The sequence below is a fragment of the Oncorhynchus tshawytscha genome, linkage group LG11, assembly GCF_018296145.1.
Source record: "Oncorhynchus tshawytscha isolate Ot180627B linkage group LG11, Otsh_v2.0, whole genome shotgun sequence".
Taxonomy (NCBI): Eukaryota; Metazoa; Chordata; class Actinopteri; order Salmoniformes; family Salmonidae; genus Oncorhynchus; species Oncorhynchus tshawytscha.
In genome coordinates, this window is record NC_056439.1 from 40,111,966 (window position 1) to 40,129,615 (window position 17,650).

Genomic DNA, 17,650 nt, shown 5'->3' on the forward strand with positions numbered 1-17,650 from the left:
TCTCCCCATTTTTTCAGAACAGCACCGTTTCCATTACTCAACGCAGCCATGTACTGCTACCATTTTTGTAAATGACCAGTGTTAACTGTTCTTACCCCAGGCCCAGAGAGAGAGAGAAACCATGCTGAGCATTAAACTTTTTTATTCTGCTGTCTGCCCCCAGTGGGGTCCCTCAGCCAGTGTCTAGATTACAGCTACAGAACAGTACAGCTAGTAGTACTGCAGCATACATCACTAATCTGAGGGAGGGATGCTTACTGAACAATCATACGGCACACACCCTGCAACCCCCTTTTGAGTGGGTTTTAAGTATGTTAAAAGGTAGAGTACTGGGGCTGCTAGGTATAGCTGGGAGACAAAAAGTGACTTCCAACTCCATCTAGGCCCCCCATATTCCATTCTGAAATACAGACTTGGCCATTGATCAACCTATTACAATGTTACTTATTTGAATTGGAGTAAGATGAGTGAGCACTGAATTAAATTAAAAACCCATCCTACCCCACCCCCCCATCATCATTTACACTTAATTAGATTCAACCTTTTTCTCAACTGAACACAAGTGTCCCTCTCATAACAGGGTACCTCTGCTTCCTGTACTGTACATGATAGGTAATATACCCGTTCACTACCACTCTCTCACTCCTATATTGAATGCTAGCAAGAAAAGCAAGAACGAAAATGCACAGAAGCCCATCTAGTTCCCTCGCTTCTACTCCCTCTCTCCCCCTCTCTGTCCTCTCTCTGCAGGTCTTCTACTCCCCCTTTCTCAGTCCTCTCTCTGCAGGTCCTCCACAGCCTCCAGTAGGTGTAGTGCCAGGCTGTACTGGCCGTGGTTCTCAGGTAGGATCTCTATGAGGCGGCTCACCAGCCTGCTGGTCTGACTCAGGGGCACCGATGGGCACCCCAGCTCACTGGGGTCCTGGGGAAAACACACAGATACACATGAATAGCATCAGTAACTCACACAACTAGGGGGTTGAATTAGTTACGCAAGATGATGTTCAGTGGTTATAGGATGACGTCGAAGACTAGCTGGTCTCGCCATGGCCTTAAGTGTTATGAAGGTGCCATAACATGTGGTTATAGTGTGTATTCAGGAGGCTGGTAAGTCTCACTATAGGCTTGAGCCAGGTGTTCTACAGTGGTTATAACATGTTATAAGGTAACACAGAGGTTGATCTCACCATAGCCTTGAGCCAGGTGCAGAGTGTGGGGGGGAGGCGAGCCAGCAGCTCCATGGCGGGCCGGGTCTGGGTCTGGGTGTGGAGCAGGGAGTAGCTCAGCCTCTGGCCTGTTAGAACCAACAGCTGGGAACCCAACACGTCCTTATCCTCCACCTCAAACATCACCTGACAACACACACACCGCAGGCTTCAATGTCATATTTTGTGTGAGTGATCATATTCATTGTGTGTATAAAGTTATTAAATATGACAAGTGACATGTGTATGAATATGTACACTCATAGGATAGTTTTAGGTACACCACCCGCTCACAAAAATGGATCTCTCCTACAGACAGTGAGTCACGTAGCCGTGGCTTGTTTTATAAAGCAGACCGACGTCGATGCATTCGGTTACTGTTCTATTGAATGTTAGAATGGGCAAAACCAGTGACCTAGGTGACTGAGCGTGGTATGATCATTGAAGCTAGGCACTCCGGATCCAGCATCTCAGAAACAGCCACCCAGGTTTACAGAGAATGGTGAGACTGACATAACATCCAGTCAGCAGCAGTCCTTTGGGCGAAAACAGCTTGTTGATGAGAGAGGTCGAAGGAGAACGGCAAGAACCGTGCAAGCTAACAGGCAAATAACAGTGCAGTACATCAGTACAGAGCGGCATCTCTGAAATGCACAACCACCCTGGGTTCCACTCCTACTAGAGAAAAACAAGAGGGCTCCAGTGAGAACACGGTCACCAACACTGGAAAATTGAGGAGTGGAAGAACATTCTGTTTACTTGAGTAGCCTGGTCAGTCCCCAGACCTCAACCCAATAGAGCATCTTTGGGATGAGATGGAACAGGCTGTTCGCAGCATGAATGTACCAACGTCCAATCTGCAGCAACTGCATGATGCCATCGCGTCAGCATGGACCAAAATCCATGTGGAACATTTCCAACACCTTGAAGAATTCAGGCTGTTCTGGAGGCATAGGGGAGTCCAACCCGGTACTAGATGGGTGTACCCAATACACTCACTGGGGGGGTTTATGTTTTAGTATGTGTATCAGTTTCTATCCAGTTACCAGCAGATGTGTATTGAGGACCTGTTGGTGTATGACTACCTACCTGCTCTGCCCGTGGGTCCAGGCCCTGGTTGTACAGCTCACACACCAGATGTCTGCGCAGGATGTCTGGGTTGACCTGCAGCAGGAGTCCCAGGTCCAGACACAGAGAGGGCCACGTCTTGTCCCCTGACCCAGACCCAGGGCCCTCCACCGCCTCCCTCTGGGTCGTCACCCAGCCTGTCAACACCCTGAGCAGGAACTCCTGTCTGAGGGAGACCAGGCCAGGGTCCATGTCTCCACTGGGCATCAGCTGGATGGACGACAGCTCTCTAAAGAAGGCATTCTTACCCTGGAAGAAGGAAAGACTCGCAGTGTATAGTGTAGGTCAGTGTTTCCCAACCCTCTCCTCAGGGCCTCCCAGACATTTCAAATGTTTGTTTTAACCCTAAAAACTGGCACACCTAACTCAATTAGTCAACTAATCATCAAGCCTGTGACTAATTGAATCAGGTGTGCCAGTTTAGAGTTAAAACAAACATGTGAAACATCTGGGGAGGCCAGAGGAGAGGGTTGGGAAACACTACTGTAGGTGTTATGCATGTGTGTACTCTTTGGTTTACTCTACGTGTTTGTCTCACCTTGCTGTCGAACAGGCTGAGTGGTTTGACCCTGAGACTGAAGGTCATAGCAGTGTGGAGTAGAGAGGCCAGGAGATAGTGGTGTTGTACAAGGGGGTAGTGAACTCCCTTCTGCTCCAGGGCTAGCTCTGCTAGGGAGGCAGGACCCTCTGCTTCCCCCCACACCTCCTCCACACACAGCTCGGGAGGAGTCACCTCTTCTACCCCCGAGTCTGCCTGGAGGAGAGAGGGGAGAGGGGTTCAGAGTAACCAAGGACCAGCCTCACTTGCCAGTATCACTATTAAAAACCATCCAAAGCGCAGTCTATCTGTGCAACTACAGATGCTTTAGTTCAAAAATAATTATTCTAAATCCCCGTGCTGCAGTAATGGTACACTGTGACAAACTCTCTTGCATGGTGACATGCACATATACCCACTTGCATGCAGCACATGCTTTTTACCTGTGCTGCAACGCAGGGAAACATTTTAATCTGCCCAACTGTATGCATCCATCCATCTTTTTTGATCCGTACCTCCATCAGAATCTGTAGCAGCTGAACACAGGAGCCCAGGAATGCTGTCATGGCACAGTCTCCCATTCCCACATCCTGAATACACAGACAGACGTTATCTACACGTCTATTCACAACCAAAACACAACAAGAGAGGTGTGTTTTTCCCAATCAGAGAGGTATGTAGCTGTAAGGCTGAATAGGGCAGGGCTGCTCACCCGTCGACACAGGCGGTCCTTAGGGGCCTTCCCCACCTGTGGAGAGAGAACACAAACAGACGATCAATTGGAGCACTATGAAGAGGATCAGAATCAGGACACACCGGGGACTGATTTGAATGTATTTATTTTATTTGACCTTTTATTTAACCAGGCAAGTCAGTTAAGAACAAATTCTTATTTTCAATGACGGCCTGGGAACAGTGAGTTAACTGCCTGTTCAGGGGCAGAACGACAGATTTGTACCTTGTCAGCTCGGGGGTTTGAACTTGCAACCTTCCGGTTACTAGTCCAACACTCTAACCACTAGGCTCCCCTGCCGCCCCGAATGGTTACATCCCTACAGAATGTTTGTTTTGTATGTGAGAGTTCTGATGAACATATTCTGTAGGGATGTAAGCATTCACAGATATGCATCGATCTCCGGTTCAAATGTTTAAGATGGGACTGAAACGGTCAGAAACTCGATTCAAACGTTACGTATCGCCGGTTCATTAACATGGCTCATATTACTTTATTTCCTCTCCTTCAGTGTCGAGCATTTAACTGTGTTGACAGTAGCCTAGTCAAAGTGCACATTGCCTAACGCGAGGTCGGCCACCTGTCACCTTCAGCATTCAAATGTTTAAAATGGCTTGCGCAATATTAGGCTTTATTAGTTGAGTGACAAGTTCAACCGATGTAATTTCAAGGTTATTGTTATCAAAGGTGCTGTTGAAAATAGCATTTTACTGGAATAGCCTAAGCTACCGCTGGAGACAACTCTCATTTGGATATAGTGGACTAAACTCCACTCCATGGTGAAGGAAGATTGTGATGACTCCACAAACAGTGGAGCAGAGACCTGGGTTTGTGGAACCTAGGACCACCTCCATTGATTCGCCCAAGGTCAATCCTTCAAATGCATTTAATTATCGAACGCCTACCTTCTACCTATGTCTGCCCTCTAGTTGTGTGCCTTTGTTTGCTGAAATCCATACATTTTCAATAAATGTTAATCAAATACAACCACCGACTTTTTCCTTGTTGAGATTCAATTGGCACATGCGCATTTGCGACGAGTTGCCATCTGAGCAACAGCAATGAGCAAACAGTCGGTGGTTGTTTTTGTTGAAAGTTTGAAAAAGTATGGATTTCTGCAAAAAAATTAATCCAAAAAGCTGTGCTATATATTCATTTTAACAGTGGGGGGGAACAAAAAGCAAACATTGCCCCCCCTCCCCCCCTTTATCTGATAGTGGGGTGGCAGGTGCCCAGTCTCCCTTGTGGCTTTAGCCCTACATACTGAACAAAAATATAAACACACCATGTAAAGTTTTGGTCCCATGTTCCAAGAGCTGAAATAAAATATCCTAGATATTTTTAATATGCACAAAAAGCTTATCTCTCTCAAATGTTGTGCACACATTTGTTTACATCCCTGTTAGTGAGCATTTCCTCTTTGCCAAGATAATCCATCCACTTGACAGGTGTGGCATAGCAAGAAGCTGATTAAACAGCATGATAATTACACAGGTGCATCTTGTGCTGGGGACAATAAAAGGCCACTCTAAAATGTGCAGTTGTCACACAATGCAATTGGCATGCTGACTGCAGGAAAGTCTGTCCACCAGAAGTTAATGTTAATTTCTCTACCATAAGCCGTCTCCAATGTCGTTTTAGACAATTTGGTACTGCGTCCAACTGAGCTCACAACCACAGACCACGTGTAACCACGCCAGCCCAGGACCTCTACATCCGGCTTCTTCACCTGCAGGATCGTCTGAGACCAGCCACCCAGACAGCTAATCGAATAATTTCGGCACAAACTGTCAGAAACAGTCGTCTCAGGGGAGCTCATCTGCGTGCTTGCGTCCTCACCAGGGTCTTGACCTGACTGCAGTTCGGCGTCGTATCCGACTTCAGTGGACAAATGCAGCACGGCCCCACGCTGAAAAGTGTGCTCTTCACGGATTAATCCTGGTTTCAACTGTCCCGGCAAACCGCGTGTATGGTGGCGGTGGAGTTGTGGTATGGGCAGGCATAAGCTACGGACAACGAACACAATTGCATTTTATCGATGGCAATGTGAATAGACAGAGATACCGTGACGAGATTCTGAGGCCCATTGTCGTGCCATTCATCTGCCGCCATCACGTCTCAGCATGAAAATGCACGGCCCCATGTCGCAAGGACCTGTACGCAATTCCTGGAAGCTGAAAATGTCCCAGTTCTTCCATGGCCTGCATACTCACCAGACATGAGCATGTTTGAGATGCTCTGATTTGACATGTACTACAGCGTGTTCCAGTTCCCACCACATTCAGAAACTTTGCACAGACATTAAAAGAGGAGTGGGATAACATTCCACAGGCCACAATCAACAGCCTGATCAACTCTATGTGAAGATGTGTTGTGCCAGATGAGGCAAATGGTGGTACTGACTGGTTTTCTGATCCACGCCCCTACTTTAAAAAAAAAAAAGGTACACTATATATACAAAAGTATGTGGACACCCCTTCAAATTATTGGAACGGCTATTATTTCAGCCACACCCATTACTGACAGATGTATGCAACCAAGCACACAGCCATGCAATATCCATAGACAAACATTGGCAATAGAAGTGCCTTACTGAAGAGCTCAGTGACTTTCAACGTGACACTGTCATTAGATGCCACCTTTCAAACAAGTCAGTTTGTCAAATTTCTGTCAGCCCGGAGGACGCATCTGGGTTTGGCAGCTGCCAGGAAAACACTACCTGCCTCAATGCATACAGCCAACTATAAAGTTTGATGGAGGAGGAATAATGGTCTGGGACTATTTTTCATGGTTCAGGCTAGGCCCCTTATTTCCAGTGGCATTCTAGACGATTTTGTGCTTCCAACTTTGTGGCAACAGTTTGGGGAGGGGCTTTCCTGTTTCAGCATGACAATGTCCCCGTGCAGAAAGCGAAGTCCATACAGAAATGTTTGTCGAGATCGGTGTGGAAGAACTTGACTGGCCTGCACAGAGCCCTGACCTCAACCCCATCAAACACCTTTGGAATGAATTTAAACACTGACTGCGAGCCAGGCCTAATTGCCCAAGACCTGTGCCCGACCTCTAATGCTCTTGTGGCTGAATGGAAGCAAGTTCCCGCAGAAATGTTCCAACATCTAGTGGAAAGTCCATGTTAATGCCTGTGATTTTGGAATGAGATGTTCGACAAACATGTGTACTTTTGGTCATATAGTGTATCTGTGACAAACAGATGTAGAACTGTATTCCCAGTCATGTGAAATCCATAGATTAGAGCCTAATTACTTTTTCAATTTTCCTTTATATGAACTGTAACTCACAAGCACACACACACACACACAGAGAAAGAAGTCAGCTCAGACAGATATAGCACACACACACAGAAAGAATTCAGCTCAGACAGGTATAGCACACACACACAGAGAGAGAAAGAAGTCAGCTCAGACAGATACAGCTCAGAGTCCTAGCTCTGCAGATTTTAATTTGTAATGGAAAATGTATGTGTTTATGCAAACCAATTCACATCGATTCCTTTCAAACTAAAACGTATCATTCCTGTATCGGAGCCCGTGCATCTAGATATCGAATCGTGTTGAAAGGGAAAGATGCACATCCCTAATATTCTGCTCACCTTCTCTATAAGGAAAGCAGCAGCTGAGAAACATTTAACGATGAACGTGTTCCACATCATTGAAGAGATGCCTGCAGGAGAAAGAGAGAACCATCTTATAGCACAAACAAAGGGACACACTGAGTAAATATTGCATAACGTGAAGCGTAGTCTCACCCAGCTGGATGTGAGGACTTGAGACTAGCTTCAGATGTTCCACCGCCCAACTAAGATATCTCCCCTCCTACAGAGTGAGAGACAACAAAACATTTGATTGTACACCTCAAACTGTATATACAGTACCAGTCAAAAGTTTGGACACACCTACTAATTCCAGGGCTTTTCTTTATTTGGACTATTTTCTACATTGTAGAATAATAGTGAAGACCTCAACACTATGAAATAACACATATGGAATCATGTAGTAACCAAACACGTTTTAAACTAATCAAAATACATTTTATATTTTAGATTCTTCAAAGTAGCCACCCTTTGCCTTGATGACAGCTTGGCTCACTCTTGGCATTCTCTCAACCAGCTTCATGAGGTAGTCACCTGGAATGCAATTCAATTAACAGGTTTGCCTTGTTAAAAGTTAATTTGTGGAATTTCTTTCCTTTATGTGTTTGAGCTAAATCAGTTGTGTTGCGACAAGATAGGGGTGGTATACAGAAGATAGCTCAACGACAGTCCATCATTACTTTAAGACATGAAGGTCAGTCAATGCGGAAAATTTCAAGAACTCAAGTGCAGTCGCAAAAACCACCAAGCGCTATGATGAAACTGGCTCGCATGAAGACCACCACAGGAAAGGAAGACCCAGAGTTACCTCTGCTGCAGATGATAAGTTCATTAACATTTCTCTACCTCATATTGCAGCCAAAATAAAAGCAGCAGACACATCTCAACATCAACTGTTCAGAGGAGACTGCGTGATTCAGGCCTTCATGGTCAAATTGCTGCAAAGAAACCATTACTAAAGGACACCAATAAGAAGAAGACTTGCTTGGGCCAAGAAACACTAGCACTGGACATTAGACTGGTGGAAGTCTACCCGTTGGTCTGATGAGTCCACATTTGAGATTTCTGTCTTTGTGAGACGCAGAGTAGGTGAACGGATGATCTCTGCATGTGTGGTTCCCACCGTGAAGCATGGAGGAGAAGCTGTGATGGTGTGGGGGTGCTTTGCTGGTAACACGGTCGGATTTATTTAGAATTGAAGGCACACTTAACCAGCATGGCTACCACAGCATTCTGCAGCAATACGCCATCCCATCTAGTTTGCGCTCAGTGGGACTATAATTTGTTTTTAAACAGGATAATGACCCAAAACACACCTCCAGGCTGTATAAGGGCTATTTGACCAAGAAGGAGAGTGATAGAGTGAGGCATCAGATGACCTGGCCTCCACAATCACCCGACCTCAACCCAATTGAGATGGTTTGGGATGAGTTGGACCACAGAGGGAAGGAAAAGCAGCCATCAAGTGCTCAGCATATGTGGGAACTCCTTCAAGACTGTTGGAAAAGCATTCCAGGTGAAGCTGGTTGAGAGAATGCCAAGAGTGTGCAAGGCTGTCATCAAGGCAAAGGGTGGCTACTTTGAAGAATCTAAAATATACTTTCATTTGTTTAACACTTTTTTGGTTACTACATGATTCCATATGTGTTATTTCATAGTTTTGACATCTTCACTATTATTCTACAATGTAGAAAATAGTCAAAATAAAGAATAAAGAAAAAACATTGTTTAAGAAGTGTCCTAACTTTTGACTGGTGCTCTAGATGTGTATGTATGTGCATGTCTGTGTTGTGTAAATGTGAGTGTGTATATAGATATGTATGGATGTCTGTGTGTATAGATGTGAGTGTGTTGGATGTGAAGGTCTGTGTGCCGGTACTGTACAGAGCCCCACCTCTGGGTCTTTGTTCCACTGCACCACGTACTCCCAGCAGCAGTGGGCAAACAGCAGGTCAGGAGAGAGGGAGTCTGGGAAACGCTGACACACAGACACCAGCAGCTCTGGAGGAACACAGGAACACGCACTAATATAACAACAACAAATACACTTCCCTATGGAGGAATCAGGTTAGTGACCACAGGAGTACACACTCACCTGCTGCCCTGTTGAAGGCTGCATCCTCCTGGCTCTTTTCTCCCTTCCCCTGCTCTGGCTGGGAGGACTGTTCCGTGCTCTCGGCCTCCCCCCTCCTCTGCAGCATGTCCTTCAGCCGCTCAGGGGCCAAGTCCTGCCTGAACACCCACTTAGCCACGCTGTCTGCTATACCACCTGAGAGAGGACGAAGGGGAGAGAGAGAGCGTAGGTAATCAATGATCTACTGTATATGTGATTGTATTGTATCACTCTCACCAATCCCAACCCTCTCAGATCTGAGATTCCTTCAGGGATTATGGACTTTTTATTTCTTATAGTACGTATCCAGTACCTCTGCCCCCCTCCAGCAGGGCTTTGACTGAGCAGTGTGGTGTGGCGCTCCCTGGTGTTCCCTGAGGAGGAGGCACACACAGCAGTGTCTGCAGGGACAACACGTCCTCCAGCTGTCTCACACACACCGCCCACTGCTCCAGCTCCAACGACACCGCCTCCCACTCCGACTGGAACTGATACACACACACACCGAGTCAGTGATGAAGCACACATATCAGTGTGTGTGTGTGCTAGGGTGTGTGTGTTCACCCTCTCCTTTGCCAGAGCCAGGTGATTTATATATGTGTGTGTGTGTGTGTGTGTGTGGTGTGTGGTGTGTGGTGTGTGACCTTGGTTTCAGCCAGGATGGTGATGTTAGCTTTAGCAGCGCGGTGAGCCACTATTGCAGCCAACAGAGCGGCAGCAGAACTGTGGGACTGGACACACGCAGACCGCACCTGCTGCCACCAGGGGGAGACACACTGCATGTCCCACGACTCCTCCACCGCACCTAGGGAGAGGAGGAACACAGCAGTCTACAGAAGTCAATGGGAGTCTAGCCACATACCATCTAACCACAAGCTAACTCAATGTCATCACAGCACAGACCACATTGGAAATAAGATGTGCTCACACACCTTTCATGGAGCTGAGGGCAGTGAGCAGTGTGTGTAGGTGTCTGACGGCCTCTGTTTTTTTCAATACTTCCTTCTCTCTGTGCAGCCATACACTCAGCAGCAGAGACTGAGGGAAAACACACACGGACAGACAAGATGGATGAGTAACATTTCATTCTATTTCAAACAGTCCATTCTTCCTCCCATACCCAAATCCTCCCTTTCTAGAATCGTCTTCCTCTTATTCCTCCACCACCTCTTCACCCTCTCTCCCACCTCTCCTCACCAGTAGTTGCTGTGGGCTGATGCCGGTCTTCTGCAGTGTGTTACAGACTTTCTGTAGAGGGCTCTCTCCTGTCAGACAGCCCCAGAACAGAAAGCTCCCTACAGGGGAAAAACACACACACACACAAACTAACCTCTAATACACTTATAGGTAATAGTGTGTGTGCGTGTGTCTGTGCGCATCTTTGTGTCGTGTGTGTGTGTGCGTTTTCATTCTACCAAGCTGTGTCCAGTCTGCGTTAGGCCCTGGCACCACTCTGATCTCCTCTCCCTCACACTCCATCTGGGACAGAAAGCTCCGGACAGGAAGTGATGCGTCGCTGGAGTCCAGGGCGAAAGAGACGGAGGGGCGGGAGCCGGATGTGAGCTCTGCGTAGCGCTGCAGGGTAGGGGAGACACGGGCCAGCTCCTCCTCTATACCTGCAACCTCCGTCTGAAAAGGAAGAGGTGGATGTGGAACAAGAGAAAATAGAAGAGTGGTTCTAGATTCCAAATTGGTGAGTGTTGCTGACAACTCAGCAATGACCTGCCGTTTACTGCCTTGAATGTAGCTAGTTAATTCAGTGTCAGACTGCTGTACAACCAGTGGTGTTTGTTGTACTCACAGGTTCAGTGTGTGTGTCTGTGGTGGCCTCCCCAGTAGAGTGGAGCTGTTGGATGTCTGTGTAGAGCTGCAGCAGTTTCAGCTGGGAGGAACACAACTGGAACAAACCTTCATCTACCGCCTCAGGGTCTGCAGGGACAGAGCACACGGGCAACACACACAGGCATTAACCCACACACACAGACATTAAGACACCTATTTGTACACGGTTTAATAATATTCAACCTCAATACATATCCAGAAATACACAGTACCTTGCCCTTTGAGACTGGCCAGTAAGACTCGGGTGATGTTGGTCAGACAGGAGACTGGAGCATTCTTATTGGCTAGCAAAGACTCCAGGGCCTAAAGGACAGAGAGCAGTAAGTAGTAGTACACAACATTCCCTGGGTGTACTGACCCCACTATGTATGTATGTGTGTGTGTGTGTGTGTGTGTTGACCTGTTTCTTAACGGCAGGGTGTTTGATGTCCAGCAGTACACTCTGGGCCTCGCTCTCCAGGATATCTGTAGAGAGGAGGTCAAAGGTAAGAAAGAGTTCTTCTGGTTTGCCCTGTTTAAATACTTCCGTAAAGGGTATCCTCCCATCTTTTAATTTCCCCCCTCCATCTCTGTCGTACCTGGTTCCACCTCTCTGCTCTTCAGTAGTGTGGTCAGTCTCTTCAGCAGGTGCATGTCCTTCGCCCTCTCACTCTTCTTATCACTGACATAGGGAACATAATCATTATGTCCCTTTGGTAAAACTACACAGGCTGTGTATGGTGCATTCTGAAAGTATTCAGACCCCTTCACTTTTTCCACATTTTGTTACGTTACAGCCTTATTCTAAAATTGATTAAATAAATAAAAATCCTTATCAATCTATACATAATGACGAAGTGAAAACAGGTTTTTAGAAATGTTTGCAAATGTATAAAAAAAATTAACTGAAATACCTTATTTACATAAGTATTCAGACCCTTTGCTGTGAGATTCAAAATTGAGCTCAGGTGCATCCTGTTTCCATTGATCATCCTTGATGTTTCTACAACTTGGAGTCCACCTGGGGTAAATTCAATTGATTGGACAAGATTTGAAAAGGCACACACAAAATCAAATTTATTTGTCACATACACATGGTTAGCAGATGTTAATGCGAGTGTAGTGAAACGCTTGTGCTTCTAGTTCCGACAATGCAGTAATAACCAACGAGTAATCTAACTAACAATTCCAAAAGAAAAAAAACTACTGTCTATTACACAGTGTAAGGGGATAAAGAATATGTACATAAAGATATGAATGAGTGATGGTACAGAGCAGCTTAGGCAAGATACAGTAGATGGTATCGAGTACAGTATATACATATGAGATGAGTATGTAAACAAAGTGGCATAGTTAAAGTGGCTAGTGATACATGTATTACATAAAGATGCAGTAGATGATATAGAGTACAGTATATACGTATACATATGAGATGAATAATGTAGGGTATGTAAACATTATATTAGGTAGCATTGTTTAAAGTGGCTAGTGATATATTTTACATCATTTCCCATCAATTCCCATTATTAAAGTGGCTGGAGTTGAGTCAGTGTGTTGGCAGCAGCCACTCAATGTTAGTGGTGGCTGTTTAACAGTCTGATGGCCTTGAGATAGAAGCTGTTTTTCAGTCTCTCGGTCCCAGCTTTGATGCACCTGTACTGACCTCGCCTTCTGGATGATAGCGGGGTGAACAGGCAGTGGCTCGGGTGGTTGTTGTCCTTGATGATCTTTATGGCCTTCCTGTAACATCGGGTGGTGTAGGTGTCCTGGAGGGCAGGTAGTTTGCCCCCGGTGATGCGTTGTGCAGACCTCACTACCCTCTGGAGAGCCTTACGGTTGTGGGCGGAGCAGTTGCCGTACCAGGCGGTGATACTGCCCGCCAGGATGCTCTCGATTGTGCATCTGTAGAAGTTTGAGTGCTTTTGGTGACAATCCGAATTTCTTCAGCCTCCTGAGGTTGAAGAGGCGCTGCTGCGCCTTCTTCACGATGCTGTCTGTGTGAGTGGACCAATTCAGTTTGTCTGTGATGTGTATGCCGAGGAACTTAACTTTACTACCCTCTCCACTACTGTTCCATCGATGTGGATAGGGGGGTGTTCCCTCTGCTGTTTCCTGAAGTCCACAATCATCTCCTTAGTTTTGTTGACGTTGAGTGTGAGGTTATTTTCCTGACACCACACTCCGAGGGCCCTCACCTCCTCCCTGTAGGCCGTCTCGTCGTTGTTGGTAATCAAGCCTACCACTGTTGTGTCGTCCGCAAACTTGATGATTGAGTTGGAGGCGTGCGTGGCCACGCAGTCATGGGTGAACAGGGAGTACAGGAGAGGGCTCAGAACGCACCCTTGTGGGGCCCCAGTGTTGAGGATCAGCGGGGTGGAGATGTTGTTGCCTACCCTCACCACCTGGGGGCGGCCCGTCAGGAAGTCTAGTACCCAGTTGCACAGGGCGGTTTCGAGACCCAGGGTCTCGAGCTTGATGACGAGCTTGGAGGGTACTATGGTGTTGAATGCCGAGCTGTAGTCGATGAACAGCATTCTCACATAGGTATTCCTCTTGTCCAGATGGGTTAGGGCAGTGTGCAGTGTGGTTGAGATTGCATCGTCTGTGGACCTATTTGGGCGGTAAGCAAATTGGAGTGGGTCTAGGGTGTCAGGTAGGGTGGAGGTGATATGGTCCTTGACTAGTCTCTCAAAGCACTTCATGATGACGGAAGTGAGTGCTACAGGACGGTAGTCGTTTAGCTCAGTTACCTTAGCTTTCTTGGGAACAGGAACAATGGTGGCCCTCTTGAAGCATGTGGGAACAGCAGACTGGTATAGGGATTGATTGAATATGTCCGTGAACACACCAGCCAGCTGGTCTGCGCATGCTCTGAGGGCGCGGCTGGGGATGCCGTCTGGGCCTGCAGCCTTGCGAGGGTTAACATGTTTAAATGTTTTATTCACCTCGGCTGCAGTGAAGGAGAGTTCGCATGTTTTCGTTGCAGGCCGTGTCAGTGGCACTGTATTGTCCTCAAAGCGGGCAAAAAAGTTATTTAGTCTGCCTGGGAGCAAGACATCCTGGTCCGTGACTGGGCTGGTTTTCTTCTTGTAGTCCGTGATTGACTGTAGACCCTGCCACATACCTCTTGCGTCTGAGCCGTTGAATTGAGATTCTACTTTGTCTCTATACTGACGCTTAGCTTGTTTGATAGCCTTGCGGAGGGAATAGCTGCACTGTTTGTATTTGGTCATGTTACCAGTCACCTTGCCCTGATTAAAAGCAGTGGTTCGCGCTTTCAGTTTTATGCGAATGCTGCCATCAATCCACGGTTTCTGGTTAGGGAATGTTTTAATCGTTGCTATGGGAACGACATCTTCAACGCACGTTCTAATGAACTCGCACACCGAATCAGCGTATTCGTCAATGTTGTTATCTGACGCAATACGAAACATATCCCAGTCCACGTGATGGAAGCAGTCTTGGAGTGTGGAATCAGCTTGGTCGGACCAGCGTTGGACAGACCTCAGCGCGGGAGCTTCTTGTTTTAGTTTCTGTCTGTAGGCAGGGATCAGCAAAATGGAGTCGTGGTCAGCTTTTCCGAAAGGAGGGCGGGGCAGGGCCTTATATGCGTCGCGGAAGTTAGAGTAACAATGATCCAAGGTTTTTTCAGCCCTAGTTGCGCAATCGATATGCTGATACAATTTAGGGAGTCTTGTTTTCAGATTAGCCTTGTTAAAATCCCCAGCTACCAATGAATGCAGCCTCAGGATGTAGAGATTCCAGTTTGCAAAGAGTCAAATAAAGTTCGTTCAGAGCCATCGATGTGTCTGCTTGGGGGGGAATATATACGGCTGTGATTATAATCGAAGAGAATTCTCTTGGTAGATAATGCGGTCGACATTTGATTGTGAGGAATTCTAAATCAGGTGAACAGAAGGATTTGACTTCCTGTATATTTCTGTGATCACACCACGTCTCGTTAGCCATAAGGCATACGCCCCCGCCCCTCTTCTTACCAGAAAGATGTTTGTTTCTGTCGGCGCGATGCGTGGAGAAACCCGCTGGCTGCACCGCCTCCGATAGCGTCTATAAAGGTCCCACAGTTGACAGTGCATGTCAGAGCAAAAACTATGCCATGAGGTCGAAGGAATTGTCCGTAGAGCTCCGAGACAGGATTGTGTCGAGGCACAGATTTGGGGAAGGGTACCAGAAAATGTCTGCAGCATTAAAGGTCCCCAAGAACAAAGTGGTCTCCATCATTCTTAAATGGAAGAGATTTGGAAACACCTATACTCTTCCTAGAGTTGGCCGCCTGGGCAAACTGAGCAATCGGTGGAAAGGGCCTTGGTCAGGGTGGTGACCAAGAAAGGTCCATCTGACAGAGCTCCAGAGTTCATCTGTGGAGGTGGGAGAACCTTCCAGAAGGACAACCATCTCTGCAGTACTCCACTAATCAGGCCTTTATGGTAGAATGGCCAGACAGAAGCCACTCCTCAGTGAAAGGCACATGACAGCCCGTATGGAGTTGCCAAAAGGCACTTAAAGGACTCTCAGACCATGAGAAACAAGATTCTCTGGTCTGATGAAACCAAGATTGAACTCTTTGGCCTGAATGCCAAGTGTTACATCTGGAGAAAACCTGGCACCTTCCCTACAGTGAAGCATGGTGGTGGCAGCATTATGCTGTGGGGAGGTTTTTCAGTGACAGGGACTGGGAGACTAGTCAGGATCGAGGCAAAGATGAACAGAGCAAAGTACAGAGAGATCCTTGATGAAAACCTGCTCCAGAGTGCTGAGGACCTCATACTGGGCAAAGGTTCACCTTCCAACAGGACAACGACCCTAAGCACACATCCAAGACAATGCAGGAGAGGCATCGGGACAGGTCTCTGAATGTCCTTGAGTGAACCAGCCAGAACCCGGGCAGGAACCCGATCGAACATCTCTGGAGAGACCTGAAAATAGCTGTGCAGCAACGCTCCCCATCCAACCTGACAGAGCTTGAGAGGATCTGCAGAGAAGGATGAGAGAAACTCCCCAAAAACAGGTGTGCCAAGCTTGTAGCGTCATACCCCCAAAAAACTTGTCTGTAATTGCTGCCAAAGGTGCTTCAACGAAGTACTGAGTAAAGTGTCTGAATACTTATGTAAATGTGATATTTCAGCTTTTTATTTGTAATACATTTGCAAAAATTTAAAAAACGATTTTATTCATTTTAGAATAGGGTTGTAATGTAACAAAATGTGGTAAAAGTCAAGGAGTCTGAATACTTTTCGAATGCACTATATATGTGGAATCTTTCACAATACAAGAATTGTACTCCTGATCTTCCCAAGATGTCCCAACTGTACTACGAAGTGTGTGTTAGTGTGAAAAGTCACCTGAGGGCCAGATGGAAGGGGACAGTGACAGTGCGTAGCACTCCAGTAGCAGGGTCAAACAGACACACCTGCTGTGTGTGGAGCAGCCAGCCCTGACTAGTCACACTGTTCACCCCCATCAGCCGGTAGCCTGCATACAGCAACCTGACACATACACACATAGGAGAGAAGGAAATGGTTACTGGTTAAAGTAGTTCAAATGCTCTAGAAACATACGATTAGAACTGAATGTGTGTGTGTGTGTGTGTGTGTGTGTGTGTGTGTGTGTGTACCTGCAGTGTTTCCCTACAGTGAAGGCTCCTACTCTGGGCCCCTGCTGTGTGCCCCACACCTCCAGGATGCCTCTCCTGGGTGCATAGATGACCAGGAACTGGGCGTGGCGCCGAGGGAGGGGTGCAGAGGGTGAGGACTCGCGCTCGCCCCGCCCCTCAGACACCTGTACCCAACCCAGCTGGGCATCCCGGTATCCTGGAAAAACACAGAAATAGGTTATTATAACTAGATAAATAAGTAGGGCCTTTTTCCAAGTCAAACACTAGACCCTACTCAACATTAGCTGTCTTTATACTAAACCAGATAATTAATTTGCTGATGAGTTGGGCTGTGATGATACCAGTATTGCAATATTTTTTCCATGGCAAAAATGAAAACAAGAAGCAGACCAAACTCTTTGGTCCTTTAAAAACCTGCTATATGTTGAATATTGTGTACTATAGCTTGGAAATAAATGTGACTCTGGATGACATAATGATGTTTGTTTCCAACATTAGGCCTGTTTTCATATTTTGTTTTCTTGCCACGATACTAATGATACTGATATCGTTCCGGCCCTACTGTTGAGTGTTGAAGGGAGAATTCTCTTTCACCCTTCCACATGCGGATAGCTATGCCTCTTCCCACGTCAAGCAGCGTGACCCTGCCGAAGTCGTCCGTGACCCCAGCCAGAGTGTTACAGGGGGACAGACAGATGAACTCCCCGTGGCGCCGCGAGTCTGGGAGACCAAACCTGAGGGCGGGACACGAGAGGGAGGAAGGAGTTTGGGCTAGGCAATCAGTTAAGTGAGAAATGTAAAAAAAAATAAAAGGCTAATTGATTCATGTTAAAGTTAATAAAAAGATAACTTGGCAATTTGACTGCG

The 17,650-nt window shown here is 46.7% G+C and overlaps 1 protein-coding gene across 4 annotated transcripts in view; it reads right to left on the bottom strand.

Annotated features, from left to right (window-relative positions):
• Window positions 1–125: 125 nt before the first annotated feature.
• The window catches only part of rab3gap2 (RAB3 GTPase activating protein subunit 2 (non-catalytic)), a 29,497-nt gene continuing 11,972 nt past the window's right edge, over window positions 126–17,650 (bottom strand). For 2 of the 4 annotated variants that reach the window (XM_042330118.1, XM_042330117.1), the window contains 22 exons: window positions 17,378–17,517; window positions 16,784–16,979; window positions 16,512–16,655; window positions 11,748–11,830; window positions 11,570–11,634; window positions 11,382–11,472; window positions 11,129–11,256; window positions 10,743–10,956; window positions 10,525–10,622; window positions 10,260–10,365; window positions 9,972–10,132; window positions 9,641–9,815; window positions 9,310–9,483; window positions 9,109–9,215; window positions 7,371–7,437; window positions 7,215–7,285; window positions 3,584–3,619; window positions 3,315–3,461; window positions 2,872–3,087; window positions 2,295–2,582; window positions 1,188–1,352; window positions 126–922 (listed from right to left, as the gene is read on the bottom strand). In XM_042330118.1, coding sequence (XP_042186052.1) covers window positions 770–922; window positions 1,188–1,352; window positions 2,295–2,582; window positions 2,872–3,087; window positions 3,315–3,461; window positions 3,584–3,619; window positions 7,215–7,285; window positions 7,371–7,437; window positions 9,109–9,215; window positions 9,310–9,483; window positions 9,641–9,815; window positions 9,972–10,132; window positions 10,260–10,365; window positions 10,525–10,622; window positions 10,743–10,956; window positions 11,129–11,256; window positions 11,382–11,472; window positions 11,570–11,634; window positions 11,748–11,830; window positions 16,512–16,655; window positions 16,784–16,979; window positions 17,378–17,517 — 3,025 coding nt within the window. In that variant the 3' untranslated portion in view covers window positions 126–769. The remainder of the gene's footprint in view (window positions 923–1,187; window positions 1,353–2,294; window positions 2,583–2,871; window positions 3,088–3,314; window positions 3,462–3,583; window positions 3,620–7,214; window positions 7,286–7,370; window positions 7,438–9,108; window positions 9,216–9,309; window positions 9,484–9,640; window positions 9,816–9,971; window positions 10,133–10,259; window positions 10,366–10,524; window positions 10,623–10,742; window positions 10,957–11,128; window positions 11,257–11,381; window positions 11,473–11,569; window positions 11,635–11,747; window positions 11,831–16,511; window positions 16,656–16,783; window positions 16,980–17,377; window positions 17,518–17,650) is intronic. The other 2 variants (XM_042330119.1, XM_042330120.1) reach the window with 1 other exon arrangement.